The following is a 15784-nucleotide window of genomic DNA, read 5'->3' as shown; positions in this document are numbered from 1 at the left end:
AATTAATATTTTACATGCCAAAACATCTATTGCTAGGGTTTTCTGAACTTTCATAAGCCTCTATCATCCTAAGATTATAGCAGACTCTGTGAACTTGATGTGTCTAGCTGTTAAAACAGGAGTTTGAAAACTGCAATATTAAATCACGTTTCAAAACAAATAGAACACTTTGCTCATGATGGAAGCTGTAATAGATTGAAGTGTGCTAACCATTGTTGACTGTTTCCTGCTATCCTTAAAGCTGCAGTAAAAACTAATGTTTCATTTCTCTTCAATCCTTCAAGAACCATTCCAGCAGAAGAGGTAGTCTGCAAACATACAGACTTGAAGAGCAGCCTGCACATCCAGTGGTAAGTAATTTTTCAAAAAACGCAGGCTTTTAGCTTTGTTAGGTGCTGACATTTCAAATGAGATTTGGCCTTCCTTGCCCAGCAGCTGTCCTGAGAAAATGGCAATTATGGGTCTAGTTGAGCTGTAAAGCTTTCACGTTTCAGCTTTGTTTAGCATTAGTGTGATGCATAGCCTGCATAAGGAAGTAGTCTTGCCCTGATGATGAGTTTCATTTTACAAATGGTTTGCCTTATAATTGTTTACATCTATTTAAAAGCTATACCACATTCCATTACATTTTCATGGTGGCACTGCAAACTGTGATCTCACAGCCAGAAGTACTAGGCTAGATCAGCCTAAACCAGGTATATAAATGAATCCCTTAACATGAGGAGTTTGAATTTTGTATAAATAAACAAACATCTGTTACTTCATACTATTCGGGAAGGACATAAATACTTCTTACCTATTTTACCCAGTTCATTAAAGTAGTGAACCTTCTGAAATATAGTTTCATTATTTTATTTAGACAAAGGAAAACCTTTTTACAGTAAGTTTCATAGTTTTCTTGTTTTTCATCTATCATCACTAATATTTAGTTACTGCCTACTTCATCTGGATTACCCCCAGGCTGGGAAGAACGACAAGATGAAAAAGGAAGGTCATATTATATAGATCACAATTCTAGAACCACTACCTGGATAAAGCCAGTTGTACAGGTACTGCCTGTGTTCAATTCACTGATGTTTGTATTCACTGAACCTTTTAAAGATCTTGTGTAGTAGAAGTGGAGAGACAGCTTTGAAATAGAGCATGTGAAAGGCACAAAGTGTAAAGTATCACATAAAATATCGGAGAGACTGCACGGAGAGTTAGGAACAGTAATGTTTATGGCAAGTCATTCTCCCTTCTGGAGAGTGGTTGTGACTGGGGGGTTGGAAGGCCTCTGTAAACCTTCAGCGCAATCAGTGATTGTTAGTCAATGTGGTTGATAGGAAATCTGTCAGGGATTTGCTTTATGAAACTGCTTTTGTGAGTCAAAAATATAGATTAATAGAATAACTATATTGCTTTATAGGGCTTTGATTTGATAGGATTTTTTTTGTCATTTACCATAGACTGCTGTGGAAACAAGTCAGGTGTCAGCTGCACAAAGTATTTCTATAGGAAGACAGCCACAAGCAGCATCAAGTGATTCATCACAACAGTCTTCTCAGCAGCAGCCTGAAGTGGAGCAAGGATTTCTCCCTAAAGGCTGGGAAGTCCGACATGCACCCAATGGGAGACCGTTCTTTATTGACCACAATACCAAAACCACAACATGGGTAATGGAAGATTGTTCTCATGAACTGAAATTCTGATTCCTCTTGAATCAAAACTTCGTTGCTTTCAGCAAGCTTCTGTATGTTTCTTTAGTGCCAAGATAGCTGTATCTCTCTGTTGAGGAGCATGGTCAGAGCACAGTGCAAATATTGCCAAGGTGGGGCATTCAGTCCTTATACAGGCTATGGAGATGGACTCCATGGCCCTTGTGGGTCCCTTCCAACCCAAAATATTCTGTGTGAGTCTGAGTGATATGTAATAAAAATGCCAAATTATTATACCTGTTACATGTAGAAGATTATAAATTTTAGTAATTGTATTGGTACTTGAAAGTTTAGCTTGGAAGGAGGAAAACAGGAAGTAAAGCACCTAATAAATGACATTGCAGAACTGTGGTGGCTTATAGGAGCTGTTCACAGAAATGAGTTCTGTAAACATAGCTTCAGTAGGAAATCTATTGCCTTGAATTTATCACAGGGCACAACACAAATTTCTGTGGATGCTTAGAAAAGCAGACCAGGTGCAAGTATCATATGGATGAGGGAGCTGTACAGCTGCAGTTCCACAGAGGGGCACTGCACACCACTTGGCAGTGCTATTAGATGGGCGTAAGCATATCAAAAGTCAGTGCTACCGTCAGGTGAAAGGGGAAGAGAAATGCATTAAATTGATTCACAATGGGTATTCTTTTCTCCAGGTAGATGAAAATAACTCAATTAACGCAACCACCTTCAACCTAGCTCCCACAAAAAAAAAAACAAAAAAACAACTTATCAACCAAACAGCAAAAAACCTCACCAAATCCAAAAAGTGTAAGGTGTGTAAGAAATCACGTGGAAAGAGTAATTCAACTCAATTATACAAAAAATGAGTTGAATGAGGGATTTATATTTATATATATGTAAAAAAAATAAAGTGAGATGTTACTAGAAGATGTATGTAAATTACTGGAGGACTGAGAATCCTCAAGGATTCCTCTGGCTACAGAATATGCCACCATTACCTCATTGCTACTAGGCATGTTCTTTACAAAATCATTAATAAAGACCAAAAAAAATTAAAAGCAAAACAAAACAGCAGAAGGATTTTAACATGCTTCTTGTTTTCTTTTCAAAGGAAGATCCAAGACTGAAAATGTCTGCTCATCCAAGGAGAAAGACTTCCCTAGATCCAGTTGACCTGGGCCCATTACCAGTAAGTAAACTATTCTGTACTTGTTTTGCAGGTAAAACAATTTAACTATTTAAGTTAGCATTATTGAAATTTGCACATGAGAAAACACATCCTGCTTTTTTCCTACAAAAAATAGTTTTGAATTTCAGTACTGACAGTAGATGGGGGAGGAATGCCCACAATTGCAGATCATGTTGAGTTCTATGCACACTAAATGATCAGAAATTTATAATAAAAATGTGCAATAAATATGTTGCCTTTTTACAGCCAGGTTGGGAAGAGAGAACTCACACAGATGGAAGAATATTCTTCATAAACCACAGTATGTACAATATAGCATTCTTCCCTACTCATAATTTTATTTGTGAACATTATTTAAATTAATGAAACTAATTTAAAAATGTCTTGCAGATACGAAGAGAACTCAATGGGAGGATCCTCGACTGCAGAATGTGTCAATAACTGGACCAGTAAGCTTTCCTAATGTATATTTTCATATTTTTCAAAAACATTGTTAGTAGAATCCAAAAAAACTCTTGTCATTTATCACTTAGTTGATCTAGAAAGTGAAACTATCAGGGTGTTTAAAAATAAATAAAAATCCTTTGTTCAAAGACTGTTTAGAAAGCTTTCTGTGGAAATGGTCTTTAAATGGCAGAAAAAAAAAGCAGTTCCCATGGTAGTAAGAAATTTTCCTTATAGACTGGGGGGAGGACTTTCAAGTGGATAAGAAAGTCTATTTATTTTTTGTCCACACTAGCTCAATTCATAAGGTAAATTTGAGAATAAAGGAGAAAAAGGAAAAAAAGGAAAGAAAAGGGCTTAAAGAGGAATTAAATGAATTTTCAACTGAAAAATAATTATCCAACTTCAATACTTAATCCGAAGTGCAAAATTACCAGAACTAATTGCAAAGATGGTTTGCATTATAATTATAGATGGGTTTTAGTGTTCAGCTGATATCTGTGTTTATTAATAGCCTGCGTATGTAAACAACCTTCCCTGTCCATGGAAAATAGAGGTGTTTGTAGCCAGGTCTCTCATGATACAGCAGGGAAATGGACGCGCTATGGACGTCACCAAAGGCATTTTGGTCACTTTGATCTGGGCCACTCAGGGATCTCAGGCAGTTAAATCAGCTAATGGGCAAGTACAGCATGAATTCTGTGGATCTGATCTGAACAGAGAAATGCTTTTCGTTCCTGGTGTTTATAAATTGGAAGCCTCCCCTGGCAGTAAAACATGTAGTCCTGTTTTCTCAGAATTTAAATGGGTTGTCTGTGTTTCATGAGACACATGGGACTTTTTTCTTTTCTTTCCTCAAAGGCTGTGCCTTACTCCAGGGACTATAAGCGGAAGTATGAATTCTTCAGAAAGAAATTGAAGAAACAGGTAAGTAATCAGTAGGAATCCAGAAGAAGCTTATGAAATTTAGGACCCTCAACAAGGGAAAGCTTAGGTTACAGGGAAGGTAAATTTACTGTCTGTTCTCAAATACATTTGTGAAGCACCAACTTGGTAACAATTAGCATTTACTCTAACAGCAGAGTTTGTGACTTTATGCACTGATGAGACTGTAAGCAATCTAATTTAAAAAGTAGAAATTCTCAAAGGTTAAAACATCATGAATCTGAAAGTAAGATTGGCAACAGAAAACTTCGGAAGTCACTGATCAAGCATAGAATAGTTCTTGAAAATCAGAATATGGTAAGTATTCTCAGAAGTTCTCAGAACAGATTTTATTCTATGTAGAAATCTCTGCTGTCATCATGATCAGGCTGGATGACTGCAATAAATTGTTACAGCTTTAAATCAAAAGTTATGAGTCTTGTTTCCAAACTCTAGTTTGAAGTGGCAGTGCCAGGTATATTTATAACATGTAGCATAAAAGACTGTAAATAGCATCTGGACAGCCAGATAACAATGAGTCTGCACAAGTTCAATCAAATTTTACATTCTCAGGAGATATTTTTCATATGTAATAATCCCTTTGAGTTTAGATCCATGCTTCATCTTCTACCTGCAAAGTCTGCCTATGCATTTTGAGCTGACATGTAAATTGCATGCAATTATATATGCACCTCATTTTTTGTGTTCCTAGTCAAACAAGATTGACATTCATTCAAATGTCAGTATCTTAATCTGAGAAGTGATAGAGAGCTCAGCCACACAATACAGTTGTGGTAGTTTAAGAATTAAATACAGCTGTAGATTTTGACCTAAGTAAGAGAACGGGACACCTAGGCTCATGGAATATTGAACTAGAAGGTGAAATAAGTCAGGTAAAACAGTTCCAGGTAATTTTATGTGTCAACTGTGAGTTGTTTTTAATCAAGTGTTTAATATGATAAATATTCAGTGTCAGAAGAGACACCGTGCCTTGCTGCATGCAGAACAGCTGCCCATATGCTGTTACTAGTAAGAACTTACTTTAACTGTATTTTCTTGGCACAAAATAGAAGTTAGTATCTGAAATTCTCTCTGCTAGTTGAATTGTAGGTAAATAGAGCCTCTTTTGAACCATATTGTGTTATTCTTCCAAGTTATATAAATAAAGGGTTTCTGTGCCCTCTTTGTTTATTTTCAGAATTTGCATATTCTGCAAAACCATAAGATGCTGGGTTTTGTTTCATTATTCTTTGTTTTCATATTCTCTCTTTTAGAGTGATATTCCAAATAGGTTTGAAATGAAAATTCATCGCACAACAATCCTTGAAGATTCTTACAGAAGAATTATAGCTGTAAAGAGAGCAGATTTCCTTAAAGCAAGACTTTGGATTGAATTTGATGGTGAAAAAGGTTTAGACTATGGAGGAGTGGCCAGGGAATGGTTCTTCCTTCTCTCTAAAGAAATGTTTAATCCTTATTATGGATTGTTTGAATATTCAGCTACGTAAGTAAAACCGCTCTGGAAGACTTGAAATCTTAGGAAAATATCTTTCTCATACCTTCTTTAAAAATGGGGCTTCTCTCACCCTTACATGAGAGGGTTTTATTGATAACAACTGTGATAATCTGCACCCAGTTGCTTGACAGAAGAGTAATGGAGACAGTACTTGGGTTTTTTTTTTTACAGCAGTCTAACAAGCCATGGCATTTTTGCATGGCCAAGCATGTGCTTGCAACCATCTCCTGCATACAGAAGAGGCAGTATGTAACCAGTAATGCAGAGAATGTTATTCTACTTTAAAATTAATGGGAGTTAATCCCTTCTCTTTGGTATATCTCTAACTTACTAAATTAGTTGGTGGTGGTTGTTTCTGATATACTGTCTTCTACTGCGTATTGTTTAATATTATATGCCATCATGAAAAGCAGTAACTGATTTAATAAGTGATGTCTTTCAGATCTTCAAATGTGAGACTGTTCCAATAGTACAACATTTTGTTTTTCTTTCTCTTCCCTGCTCTCTCCTTCCAACTTCAGAGATAACTATACTCTGCAGATCAATCCGAACTCTGGACTTTGCAATGAAGATCATCTCTCTTATTTCAAGTTTATAGGTCGTGTGGCTGGAATGGCTGTTTACCATGGCAAACTTTTGGATGGTTAGTATTTATATCATGTAATGTGACAGTCAGATGAATATTGCCTGTGTTTTGAGTCCTAAGTTACATCTGTAAAATTTACTACTTCTTCTTCTTTAAAGCCTTTTTTATTCGTCCTTTTTACAAGATGATGCTCCAAAAACCAATAACACTACATGATATGGAATCTGTGGTATGTAATTTGCTTTATCATGTAAATAAATTTCATGTTAATTTATAGTTTTTATGTATATTTATATCTCTTTAATGACATTTTGAAGGTTGAAAATGCATGATTCAAGGATATCTTAGGCTACATCTTTTATAAGTCTTAAGTTGCATAGCACTCAGGTTCAAGTCACTTAAGCCATATTGAAAACTTGAACTTATACTTTCTATGATGTTTTCTTAAAATGTTTTAGACACTGGGGTTGTTAAAATTGATTGTAAATACTTCTAGGATTCCTATCTTAAACCTGTTTCTTAAATTAGTTTTTTCTTTGATTATAAAAATTAATAATTTTGGGACTGAAAATATTTTAGTGATACTATGCAGCATTTTTAGAGGAAAACATGTCCCTTAGACTTTTCTTGTTTGGTTGGTTCCCTGATAACGGCTCTTATTTAGAATACCCATGGACAAAGTGATTTTTATTCTATCTCTTTAATCTATTACTGGTTTTGCTGCCCTTTAAAATTACAGCATGTAGTTGCTATCTGTTTCTGAGTAATAGATTTATAGACGTGTCCCGATTTTTTTTTTTTGTTTGATTTGGTTTGTGTTTGGTACTCTAGAATGATGGAATGGTTTGGGTTGCAAGTCAGGGACACCTTTCACTAGACTGGGTTGCTCCAAGCCCTGTCCAACTATTTTGTAATTCTATCTTAGGATAGTGAATATTACAATTCTCTGAGATGGATTCTTGAAAATGATCCAACAGAACTGGACCTCAGATTCATAGTTGATGAAGAACTTTTTGGTCAGGTTAGTATGTTCATGTAATGTAGACTAGACAAAACATGAAAGAAAAACTTGACCTGTGAAATTAGGGGATTTTATCTGTATGGTGTTAAGAAAACCCCTTTGCTCACTCAGCTCTTTGCACTCATGCAGTGCTTTCAACCTGGTGTGATAAACAATTTGGAAATAAGCAGAGCTTTAAAAAATTGCTTGTGCATTTTTGTTGAATACTACTTGCATTGAAATGTAGCTATTGCTGTGAAGGCAACCAAGACTAAGATATCCATAGTCATTATTTGATCTAGAGTAGAGGTTGGGTTTATGTGATTGTCTGGAAAGGATGAGCTCCTTTGAAAACTGCTGAAATCACTGGGAAACAACATGTTTCCTTTCTCTTAAGATGTACTAGAAACCTATAGAATAAATTTGTTATTGCATACAAAGCTATTTAGGATAAGTCATGTAGAAATTCCGTAAGTCTTGAATGAAACTTCCGAATTACAGTTGCCAGCTAGATCTAAGGGTAATAACCTTTGTGGTCTTGTGTAGCAGCAGTGATCCTAAGAAGCAATGAAAATGTACCTCAATGATAGCAGAAAATGAGATACTTGTCTTCTGAGGTTCTAGTACTATAAGTCACTTTGTAAGAGAGATGTATATTGATTCAGTTACTGGGATCATTGCTGAAGTGGTTTCTGTAATTGTTTTTCCTTGAGATTTGGAATAAAGGCTGGGTCATGGAATATGCAGTTAGAGAAGTATGCCTTATTCTGGACCTGTGTGCAGTCTTGGGTGTATTGTAGCAGGTCAGAAAAAATGGAGGTTTCCCATTGCACTTCTCAATAATACATCTTTTTTTTAAAAAATGTACCACATTCTATTTATTAAGTAACTTGTGTGACAGGATCTGTTTCTCATAGTTCTCAAATTCTGCAGTCTTCACGAGTTGCATGAATTACCTAATATTAACATAGGAACTCTGTTATATATTCACCTTGCTTAAGACCTGTTCTGTGCATTACATTTAGACCCATCAACATGAACTGAAAAGTGGTGGATCAGAAATAGTTGTCACCAACAAGAACAAGAGAGACTACATTCAGTGAGTAGCAGCTGCTGTATGCAATGTACCTCACTGGATTGCCCTCTAGTACAGGGGCCCTATGTTAGCTTTATTTATAACAACAAAGGAAGTTGTTTCTTTGTCTATAAATCACTTTTATTTTAAATGTGGTTTTGTTTTGTTTTTTGCAGTCTTGTAATTCAGTGGAGATTTGTGAGCCGAGTACAGAAACAAATGACAGCCTTTAAAGAGGTATAATTTTAATTACAAAATGAATTCTTCTAAGATTTTGTTGCATCTGATATTAAGGTTTTTTGGACACCCTGAACACCCACTAATAATTTTGTTAAAAGTTTAAAAAAAGGCAGTGATACTATTCGTAGTGTCAGCTTTGAATTATTTCCAAGTTCAAAATATTTTGTTATGTTTTTATTGAAGTGTTTAATTCATCTTGAAAAATTTGCCTGTTTCTCAGTCCTGATTGACAGATTTAGCTGTAGAGCAAACTATTTAATGACCTTTGCAGATATTAATTTAATTATATTAGTTTGATTTAAACTAGGCAATTTACCCTTTTTTGTACAAATTTTATTACACAGATGATATTCAGACTTCCATACTCATCACTCAGTGTTGCACAGAAAAGATGTGAGAAATCAATTAGAAGTACTATAATGAAACTGGGGACTCTTGGTGTCCAAACATCTGTGTTTGGTATATTGCTTTGGCTGTGTTTACCAAAGCCTCTAAATATCCTTCTCCATGACTAAAAATGCTAAAATAATGTTGCCTTGATTTTTACAACCTTCCCTCATCTTTTTTAGGGCTTTTTTGAACTAATACCACAGGATCTGATTAAAATTTTTGATGAAAATGAGCTAGAGGTGGGTATATCATGGAAAAGAAAACAAATTATGTTGAAACTTTAGTATACTAACTTAAACTTTGGTGGTTTTGTTGGTTTTTTTTTATCTGTGTAGTTATTAATGTGTGGATTGGGAGATGTGGACGTGGCTGATTGGAAGCTACACACAAAATACAAAAATGGCTACAACGTAAACCATCAAGTAATACAGTGGTTCTGGAAGGTATAATGAAATTCTAATATTTTCTTATTCAAAAGCTGCTGCCTTTCTGTTAGTTTATAGTTTGATTCATTAAAAGGTTATGTAAATAATATTTTACCATTAAAATTTCTGAGAAAGTAAGAAAATTAAAGATGAGATGCATGGTAAGAATGTAAATGCAATAGTGATGCTTGCTTTTTAAAAAAAATCTCTGTCTGACTGGGCTTGAAAATATTTGTGTAGGTTTTCCTGGCATGGTTACACTAAAGAGGTGTTAAACTCTTCTGTTTAATAAATTACAGGAATTTGGCTTCTAGTTCATAACATCAAGAAACTTCAAAGAAAGTAGGGGGCCAAATCTTCAAGGGAAGCATTTTAACAGTCTGCTAAGCCAGTAACCATACTTTTGTTACAGTGGCATTAAAAGTTTGTTGACTTCATAGCTTTAAGCAATAGGCAGAGAAGTAGACTGTGTGTCACTAAAAAAAATGCATATGTATAGCACAGATAATGATTTAGAGGTAGATACTATGTTGCATAAGTCTACTAGCTTAAAACCCTAATTTAAAAATAGATCTTTAATTGTAATCATTGTCATACATAGGCAGTCTTAATGATGGACTCTGAAAAGAGAATAAGATTACTTCAGTTTGTTACTGGCACATCACGTGTTCCCATGAATGGGTTTGCTGAGCTGTATGGTGAGTACTTAAGATTATCTTCACAATTAAGTAACAAAGAATCTGATACCAACATTGTCCTGTTTGACTGCAGACATTGTCAAATTATTTTTCAAATTTTGTTTTGAAATTTAGTAAGTACTGGCAGTTAAAAGAAACAAAGTTAGAGAAGAGTCATGTATGTCACATGTTTCCCATGTTCTATAAATACTTTGTTTTAATTCTGGTTTTGGAAGTTTTTAAATGTATAGGAGTTCTCAAATGAATGTGGATTTTTAAAGTTCTCAAGAGCTGCAAAATCCCTGTTTAACACATGATTGAGCTTGAAGAAAATTCTCAGTTATCCAAGATCTGATTACAAAGGCGTGCTGGCATCAGCAGTTAACTTCAGTTCCGCAACTGCTTTTATCAGCTCGCAAGCCGCGGTTGTACAGATGCAGTTGTTTGTAAGGATATACTCCAAAGGGGACCACTGAAATGACACGAGTTAAATATAAAGTCAGAAGAAAAGTACTGAACCTACAACACTGAGACTGAAACAAGCAGAAGACAGCAGGGAGCGAATGTCAATAGCAAAGCCAGAAAAGCTACTGTGGGCAGACTGCGGGCAAGCAGATAGAGCAGCCCACCAAGGGTGGGGATGCTTGGCTTAGGGGAAGTCTGTTCTCAGCTGCCATCAGCTATTACGTTTTCTGCTTGACTACTTTATTAAGGCTTTATAAAAGTGGCTGAGTTGCTGTGCAAATGACAGAATCGCCTAACTTGCCTCTTTGATTAAACATTTCCTTTTTTATAAACAATACATTAATTTGTTTATAAAACAAAAGGATTGTGAGCAAAACCACCCATCATGTGTTCCGATTTCTCCATGTCTTCATTTTCATCATAAATACTTGGTTTATTTTTTTCTATTCCATCAATAAGTGAATTGTGAGTTCCAGTGGGAAGAACAGTGTGCTCAACAGGCTTAGCTGTGTGTCTGCTGCTGCACCCGAGCTTTGGCATTTTTGGTGTTACAGCACATGCTCATCACAGAGGAACCCAGTCAGAATTCTGCTGCCTCAGGAACTCTGCCTATTTGTCTAAGAACACTATTAGAGATAGAACTAAGAATTGATACAGGGAAAGGAAAGTTCTCAGCTTCCTTCTGCCTAGTGATTAGAATATCCTTGGGCAGTCTTCTGTAGGTATATTCACTCCTTAATGAAAAATTCAACTAGCAGTTGTTTTGGACAGTGCTTTGTTTCTCTTACTGTTATTGCTGCTTTACTGTGACCAGCATGCCACCCTTACTAAACCCCAGTAACAATTATATTTCCTGTTCCTTGTGTTGAAAGGGCTGTATGTGGTTTTTCAGTGTTTTGTGCTGGTCCGTGGTGCTTTGCTGCTGCTGGGCTTTTCCCTTCCCACGCCCACTCTGCGGCCCTGGAGCCACTTCCTAGCGGAGATCTCCCTCTCGTGGCACAGCCAGGGGTTTCTGCTCCTCACACACCAGTGCTCTGAGGCCGGGAGAAAACCCACCCACACTGGAGCACTGGGACACTGAACAACATTCTCTGATCAGACAGTGAATTCTTTGTCTTTCTTTGTTTTTAACTGAACAGTCTTCTCCTAGCTTAAGGAAACGGTTATAAAATGTTCTTTGCATCTACTTGGTGAGAATTGAGAAGTCCAAGAAACTTTGAGTGCTGAGATGCTGTAAGACAAGTTGTTGAAGGATAGAAGGAGCTGGGGCTGCTCTTGATAACCAAAAAATGTTCTCTCAGGTGCAAAAGAGCATCTTGGGAATACACATATGATTACCATGTTTCCAAAAGTTCTCAGCTATTCTACTTTGTTGTTGCATAGGTAAAGGTGGACACTGACTACTTTCTAACAGGTTGTAAAACTCAACACGTGGTGATAAACATGTTTAAGTTTTTATATATGTATATTTTATGTCTTTTATGTGCGTATATTTATGTATTTTATATATATGTATTTATATATAAATTTTAATGCAAAATTTATGACAGTATATAATTGTCTTGTCCAAAAGACTTCAATGCCAGCTACTATGCATATACATTCAGGTCTTAGGCTTCTGAGCTGAAGGTGTAAAAGTTGCTTGAAACTGAGGTATAGCAAGAAATAATTTAAATACAAGTGGATTGGGATTATTGACTATTACTGCCTATAGTCTGTATTTTATTCATATAGATAGCTCCTTCTAATGTCAGAACTGGATTACAAAACACCCAAATATGTCATAATTTGAATCTCTGATTATAAAAGTATTTCATAATAGGGTGAAAATTGATGTGTTCTTTTCTTCAGGTTCAAATGGACCACAGTTGTTCACAGTTGAACAGTGGGGTACCCCTGAAAAACTGCCAAGAGCTCATACCTGGTGAGTATTTAATTCAGATAAATTGTGACCTCTAGTAAAAGTGATAAAATACTTAAAGAGTTTTCATCTGTTTTTCAGCTTTAATCGCTTGGATTTGCCTCCATATGACTCGTTTGAAGATTTATGGGATAAACTACTTCTTGCGATTGAAAACACTCAGGGTTTTGATGGGGTTGATTAAGACACAGACATAAATTATGTTGGTCCAGTGCTGCAATTTAATTTTAAGGGTTTACAAACAAATTTGAATTTTCCAGGGACTACCATTTTATTTAGTCATGTGGCTATTGAATCCTCATAGTATCAGGTGTAAAATAACCAAGTACTAAAAATCACTAACTTTTGCAAATGTATTTTGTCATTTCCATAGTTCTGTGTATTTGGTGATACATGCAATATACACATTGGATCAGCCAGTGCCAAGTAAGTCAAAAACTAAAATGTTTTTAGCAGTTGCCTCTTGTACAATATTTGAGACTGTCCTGCAGAAAACTACTGAAGTCAAGCTGTGAAGAAATCTTCGCAGAGGATTTAAATTTGATTTGCTGCTTTAAGAGGAACAACTGAACTTGTTAAACTGTTCAAAAAAAACTCCACCCAAACAAAAAACCCAACAAACTCTGTGTGTTATAATATCATACTCTGTGCTGCTTCAGGCTCTTTGCAACAGATCTGCCCAAAGCACCTTATAATTCAGCATATTAGATAAAACATTGGAAAACATTTGTTTGCAGAACACTGGCTTGCTGACACAGTTGTTAGACTTCTCTTTCTAACTTGCTTTTGCTAAAACAGTGTAACAAACCCAAGATTTTTATACAAAACAGATAAGCAGCATAATTTGGAGTTTTAATGAGAAATTATACCCATTTTTTGTTTGAATTTGTATACTGATGTTGGTTTATTGAGTGTTCATCACCTTTTTTGATAAATTTGTAGTTGAACGAAAATATTTTCAATTCAGCTTTTTGCAACAAATCAATCTTAAAGTGAAATTTGTATGGATACACTCGGTATTTAGTTACTGATAGTTAGAGGCCTTTATTATCCATTCTTGCAGTATTGCACTACATAACAGTAAAGAACATGTTTACAGGGTTTTCTGAGCCAAATTCAGCAGTCTGTTATGTGCAAACTCCTCTGAACTGTGTGGAAGTTTTGCACATTTGGTCAGGTGCAGAATTTGGTTCTGTGATATGTTTACAGGTTGCTAGTTTCTACAGCTGCATTTTTATATTTTTTTCTCCAGTGTTAGTCTAGAAACCAAATTTGTTAATACAGTACAACCAAAGTCATAACCAACAATGTGCAATTTATTGTAGATCAACTTGTCATATATAAATATTAGTTTGATTTCTTTTGTAAATGTGGGTATTTTTTGTATTAATGTTAACACTTTTTTTGAGCAAGTGCTGGTTAAAATAATTAGTGAAGTTGGTTCTGAAAGAAAAAAATTGGTTTGTATACCTGACTTGCTCAAATTTTAACATTTTATTACCAATATGATCTGAGGAAATGACAGTACCTAGCTTTGGCCAGCAAATTTGTTTAGTCACAGTCTTTATAAATATGCAAGAAGGAAGTGTAGCACATCTCTCTCTGAAGATATGTAAATTATGTAACAAATGTTAATGGGTCTTAAGGGATATTTAAAATCCCGCTTTGTTTTATCCTTTGACTAGGTCATTAGGACTAGAGAGTATTACATGTAAATAAAGGTAACTTATACAAATTTTCCAAATCTATATGCAGTTTTGTAAAACGTGAATGATATATCAGTAAATCTGTATAGATTTGAATGTAGCAGGTTTTGTTGCATAAAGTATAAAATAAGGATCCTAAGAGCATAAATAAAAGTTTATTCTAATAAGTTGTGATTCAGTTCTTTGAAGTGCAAATCAGTTATCTTGAAATAGGAAGAACTGTGTAATTTTTGTACTCCTAGGTAGGCCACAGCAGTAGTTCCACCACAATATGCTGCTACTTTTGCAGAGCTGTGAAGATGCAGCAGTGCTGTTTCCTGGTGTTCTGAGACGTGCAGCCTTGGAAAAATGCATATTGTGTTTTTATAGAAGCCTTAGGTCACTGTCAGCCTTCAGTGCATTGCCAGCCTAGAGATGTTAAGGGGACACCCCTCAGCAAGGCCACTGACCAGGTGAGGCTGGGCCAGGCTCCTCCCTGCTCTGGGAACCTTTCCAGCAGGTGCAGAGCTGGGTGGGGAGTGGGAGAGGGGCCATGAAACCCTGCACCAGCAGCAGGGAGTGCCCAGCAGCACGTCCTTCCTATGGGCTTCAAACTAGGTTTGTGGGGGAGTGGTGATAGCAGATTGTGCTTAAGTAAAGAGGGGTTGGTGGTGCTGAGTATCATAGAATGGCCTAGGTGGGAAGGGGACCTTAAAGATCATCCGGTTCCACCCCCCTGTCATTGTCAGGGACACCTTCCACCAGACCAGGCTGCTCACAGCCCCATCCAGCCTGGCCTTGAACAGCTCCAGGGACGGGGCAGCCACAGATTCTGGACAACCTGTGCCAGTGCTTCACCATCCTCACAGTAAAGAAGTTTTTCCCAATACCTAATTTAAACCTACTGTCATTGAAATTGAACCCATTCCCCCTTGTTCAGTCACTACATGCCTTGCCCAATGTGTCCTGTAAGTTCTCTTTAGGTATTGGAAGGCCACAACTAGGTCTCCTTGAAGCCTTCTCTTTTCCAGAACAGCCAAAATTCTCTCAGCCTTTCCTTAGAGGGGAGGTGCTCCAACCCTCTGGTGAACTGGGGAGGGTGATGGGAGCCAGGCAGCCTTTGTGGAAGATGCCACAGGCTGAAGGGGGCCTGCCTTGTGTGCCTGAACACAAGTGACAGCCAGGGAAAAGCCAGGGAAGAGTAGAAGACACGGCTTGTATTGCTGGATGGAGGGAGGACTGCAGAAAGGGCAGCAAGCTGGTGCAGAGCCTTGTGGGAACATCCTGGTCAGGATTTGCCCAAGGCTGCTGTTTGTCATGAGGAAGGGAACAGGGTGGTTTTTGTAGCTTCTCAAGGAATTCTAGAATTGTAAACCCAGGCTCTTAGGGGAGACTAAATTCCCTCACATCTGTGGGCAGGGCAGTGCAAGGGGAAGCAACCTGGGAGCCTTCTGTAGGGGGTCATGAACAGCCAAACAAGGGTGCAGTCTTGGGCAACCGGGGAGATGCTCTTTGGGATCTGCTGCATGTCCCTTTCTTCTTGTAATTTCTGCACATTAACCTCTGTATTTCCTGAAGCACATGGAGAG

At 36.8% G+C, this 15784-nt stretch overlaps 1 protein-coding gene across 4 annotated transcripts in view; it reads left to right on the top strand.

Annotated features, from left to right (window-relative positions):
* The window catches only part of NEDD4 (NEDD4 E3 ubiquitin protein ligase), a 49729-nt gene extending 35346 nt beyond the window's left edge, over positions 1-14383 (top strand). For all 4 annotated transcript variants that reach the window (XM_014251245.2, XM_005521474.2, XM_014251246.2 and 1 more), the window contains 18 exons: positions 285-350; positions 930-1049; positions 1449-1655; positions 2770-2847; positions 3094-3148; positions 3238-3296; positions 4153-4218; positions 5490-5719; positions 6253-6374; positions 6476-6546; positions 7243-7338; positions 8343-8416; positions 8569-8629; positions 9202-9261; positions 9358-9465; positions 10049-10145; positions 12441-12513; positions 12592-14383. In XM_014251245.2, the coding sequence (XP_014106720.1) occupies positions 285-350; positions 930-1049; positions 1449-1655; positions 2770-2847; positions 3094-3148; positions 3238-3296; positions 4153-4218; positions 5490-5719; positions 6253-6374; positions 6476-6546; positions 7243-7338; positions 8343-8416; positions 8569-8629; positions 9202-9261; positions 9358-9465; positions 10049-10145; positions 12441-12513; positions 12592-12694 (1746 nt within the window). In that variant the 3' untranslated portion in view covers positions 12695-14383. The remainder of the gene's footprint in view (positions 1-284; positions 351-929; positions 1050-1448; positions 1656-2769; positions 2848-3093; positions 3149-3237; positions 3297-4152; positions 4219-5489; positions 5720-6252; positions 6375-6475; positions 6547-7242; positions 7339-8342; positions 8417-8568; positions 8630-9201; positions 9262-9357; positions 9466-10048; positions 10146-12440; positions 12514-12591) is intronic.
* The last annotated feature ends 1401 nt before the right edge of the window (positions 14384-15784 follow it).

The sequence above is a fragment of the Pseudopodoces humilis genome, chromosome 16 (genome assembly GCF_049639895.1).
Source record: "Pseudopodoces humilis isolate 2021_Gansu_Grassland_sample_001 chromosome 16, ASM4963989v1, whole genome shotgun sequence".
Classification (NCBI taxonomy): domain Eukaryota; kingdom Metazoa; phylum Chordata; class Aves; order Passeriformes; family Paridae; genus Pseudopodoces; species Pseudopodoces humilis.
This window is presented reverse-complemented; position numbering and strand designations above follow the sequence as displayed.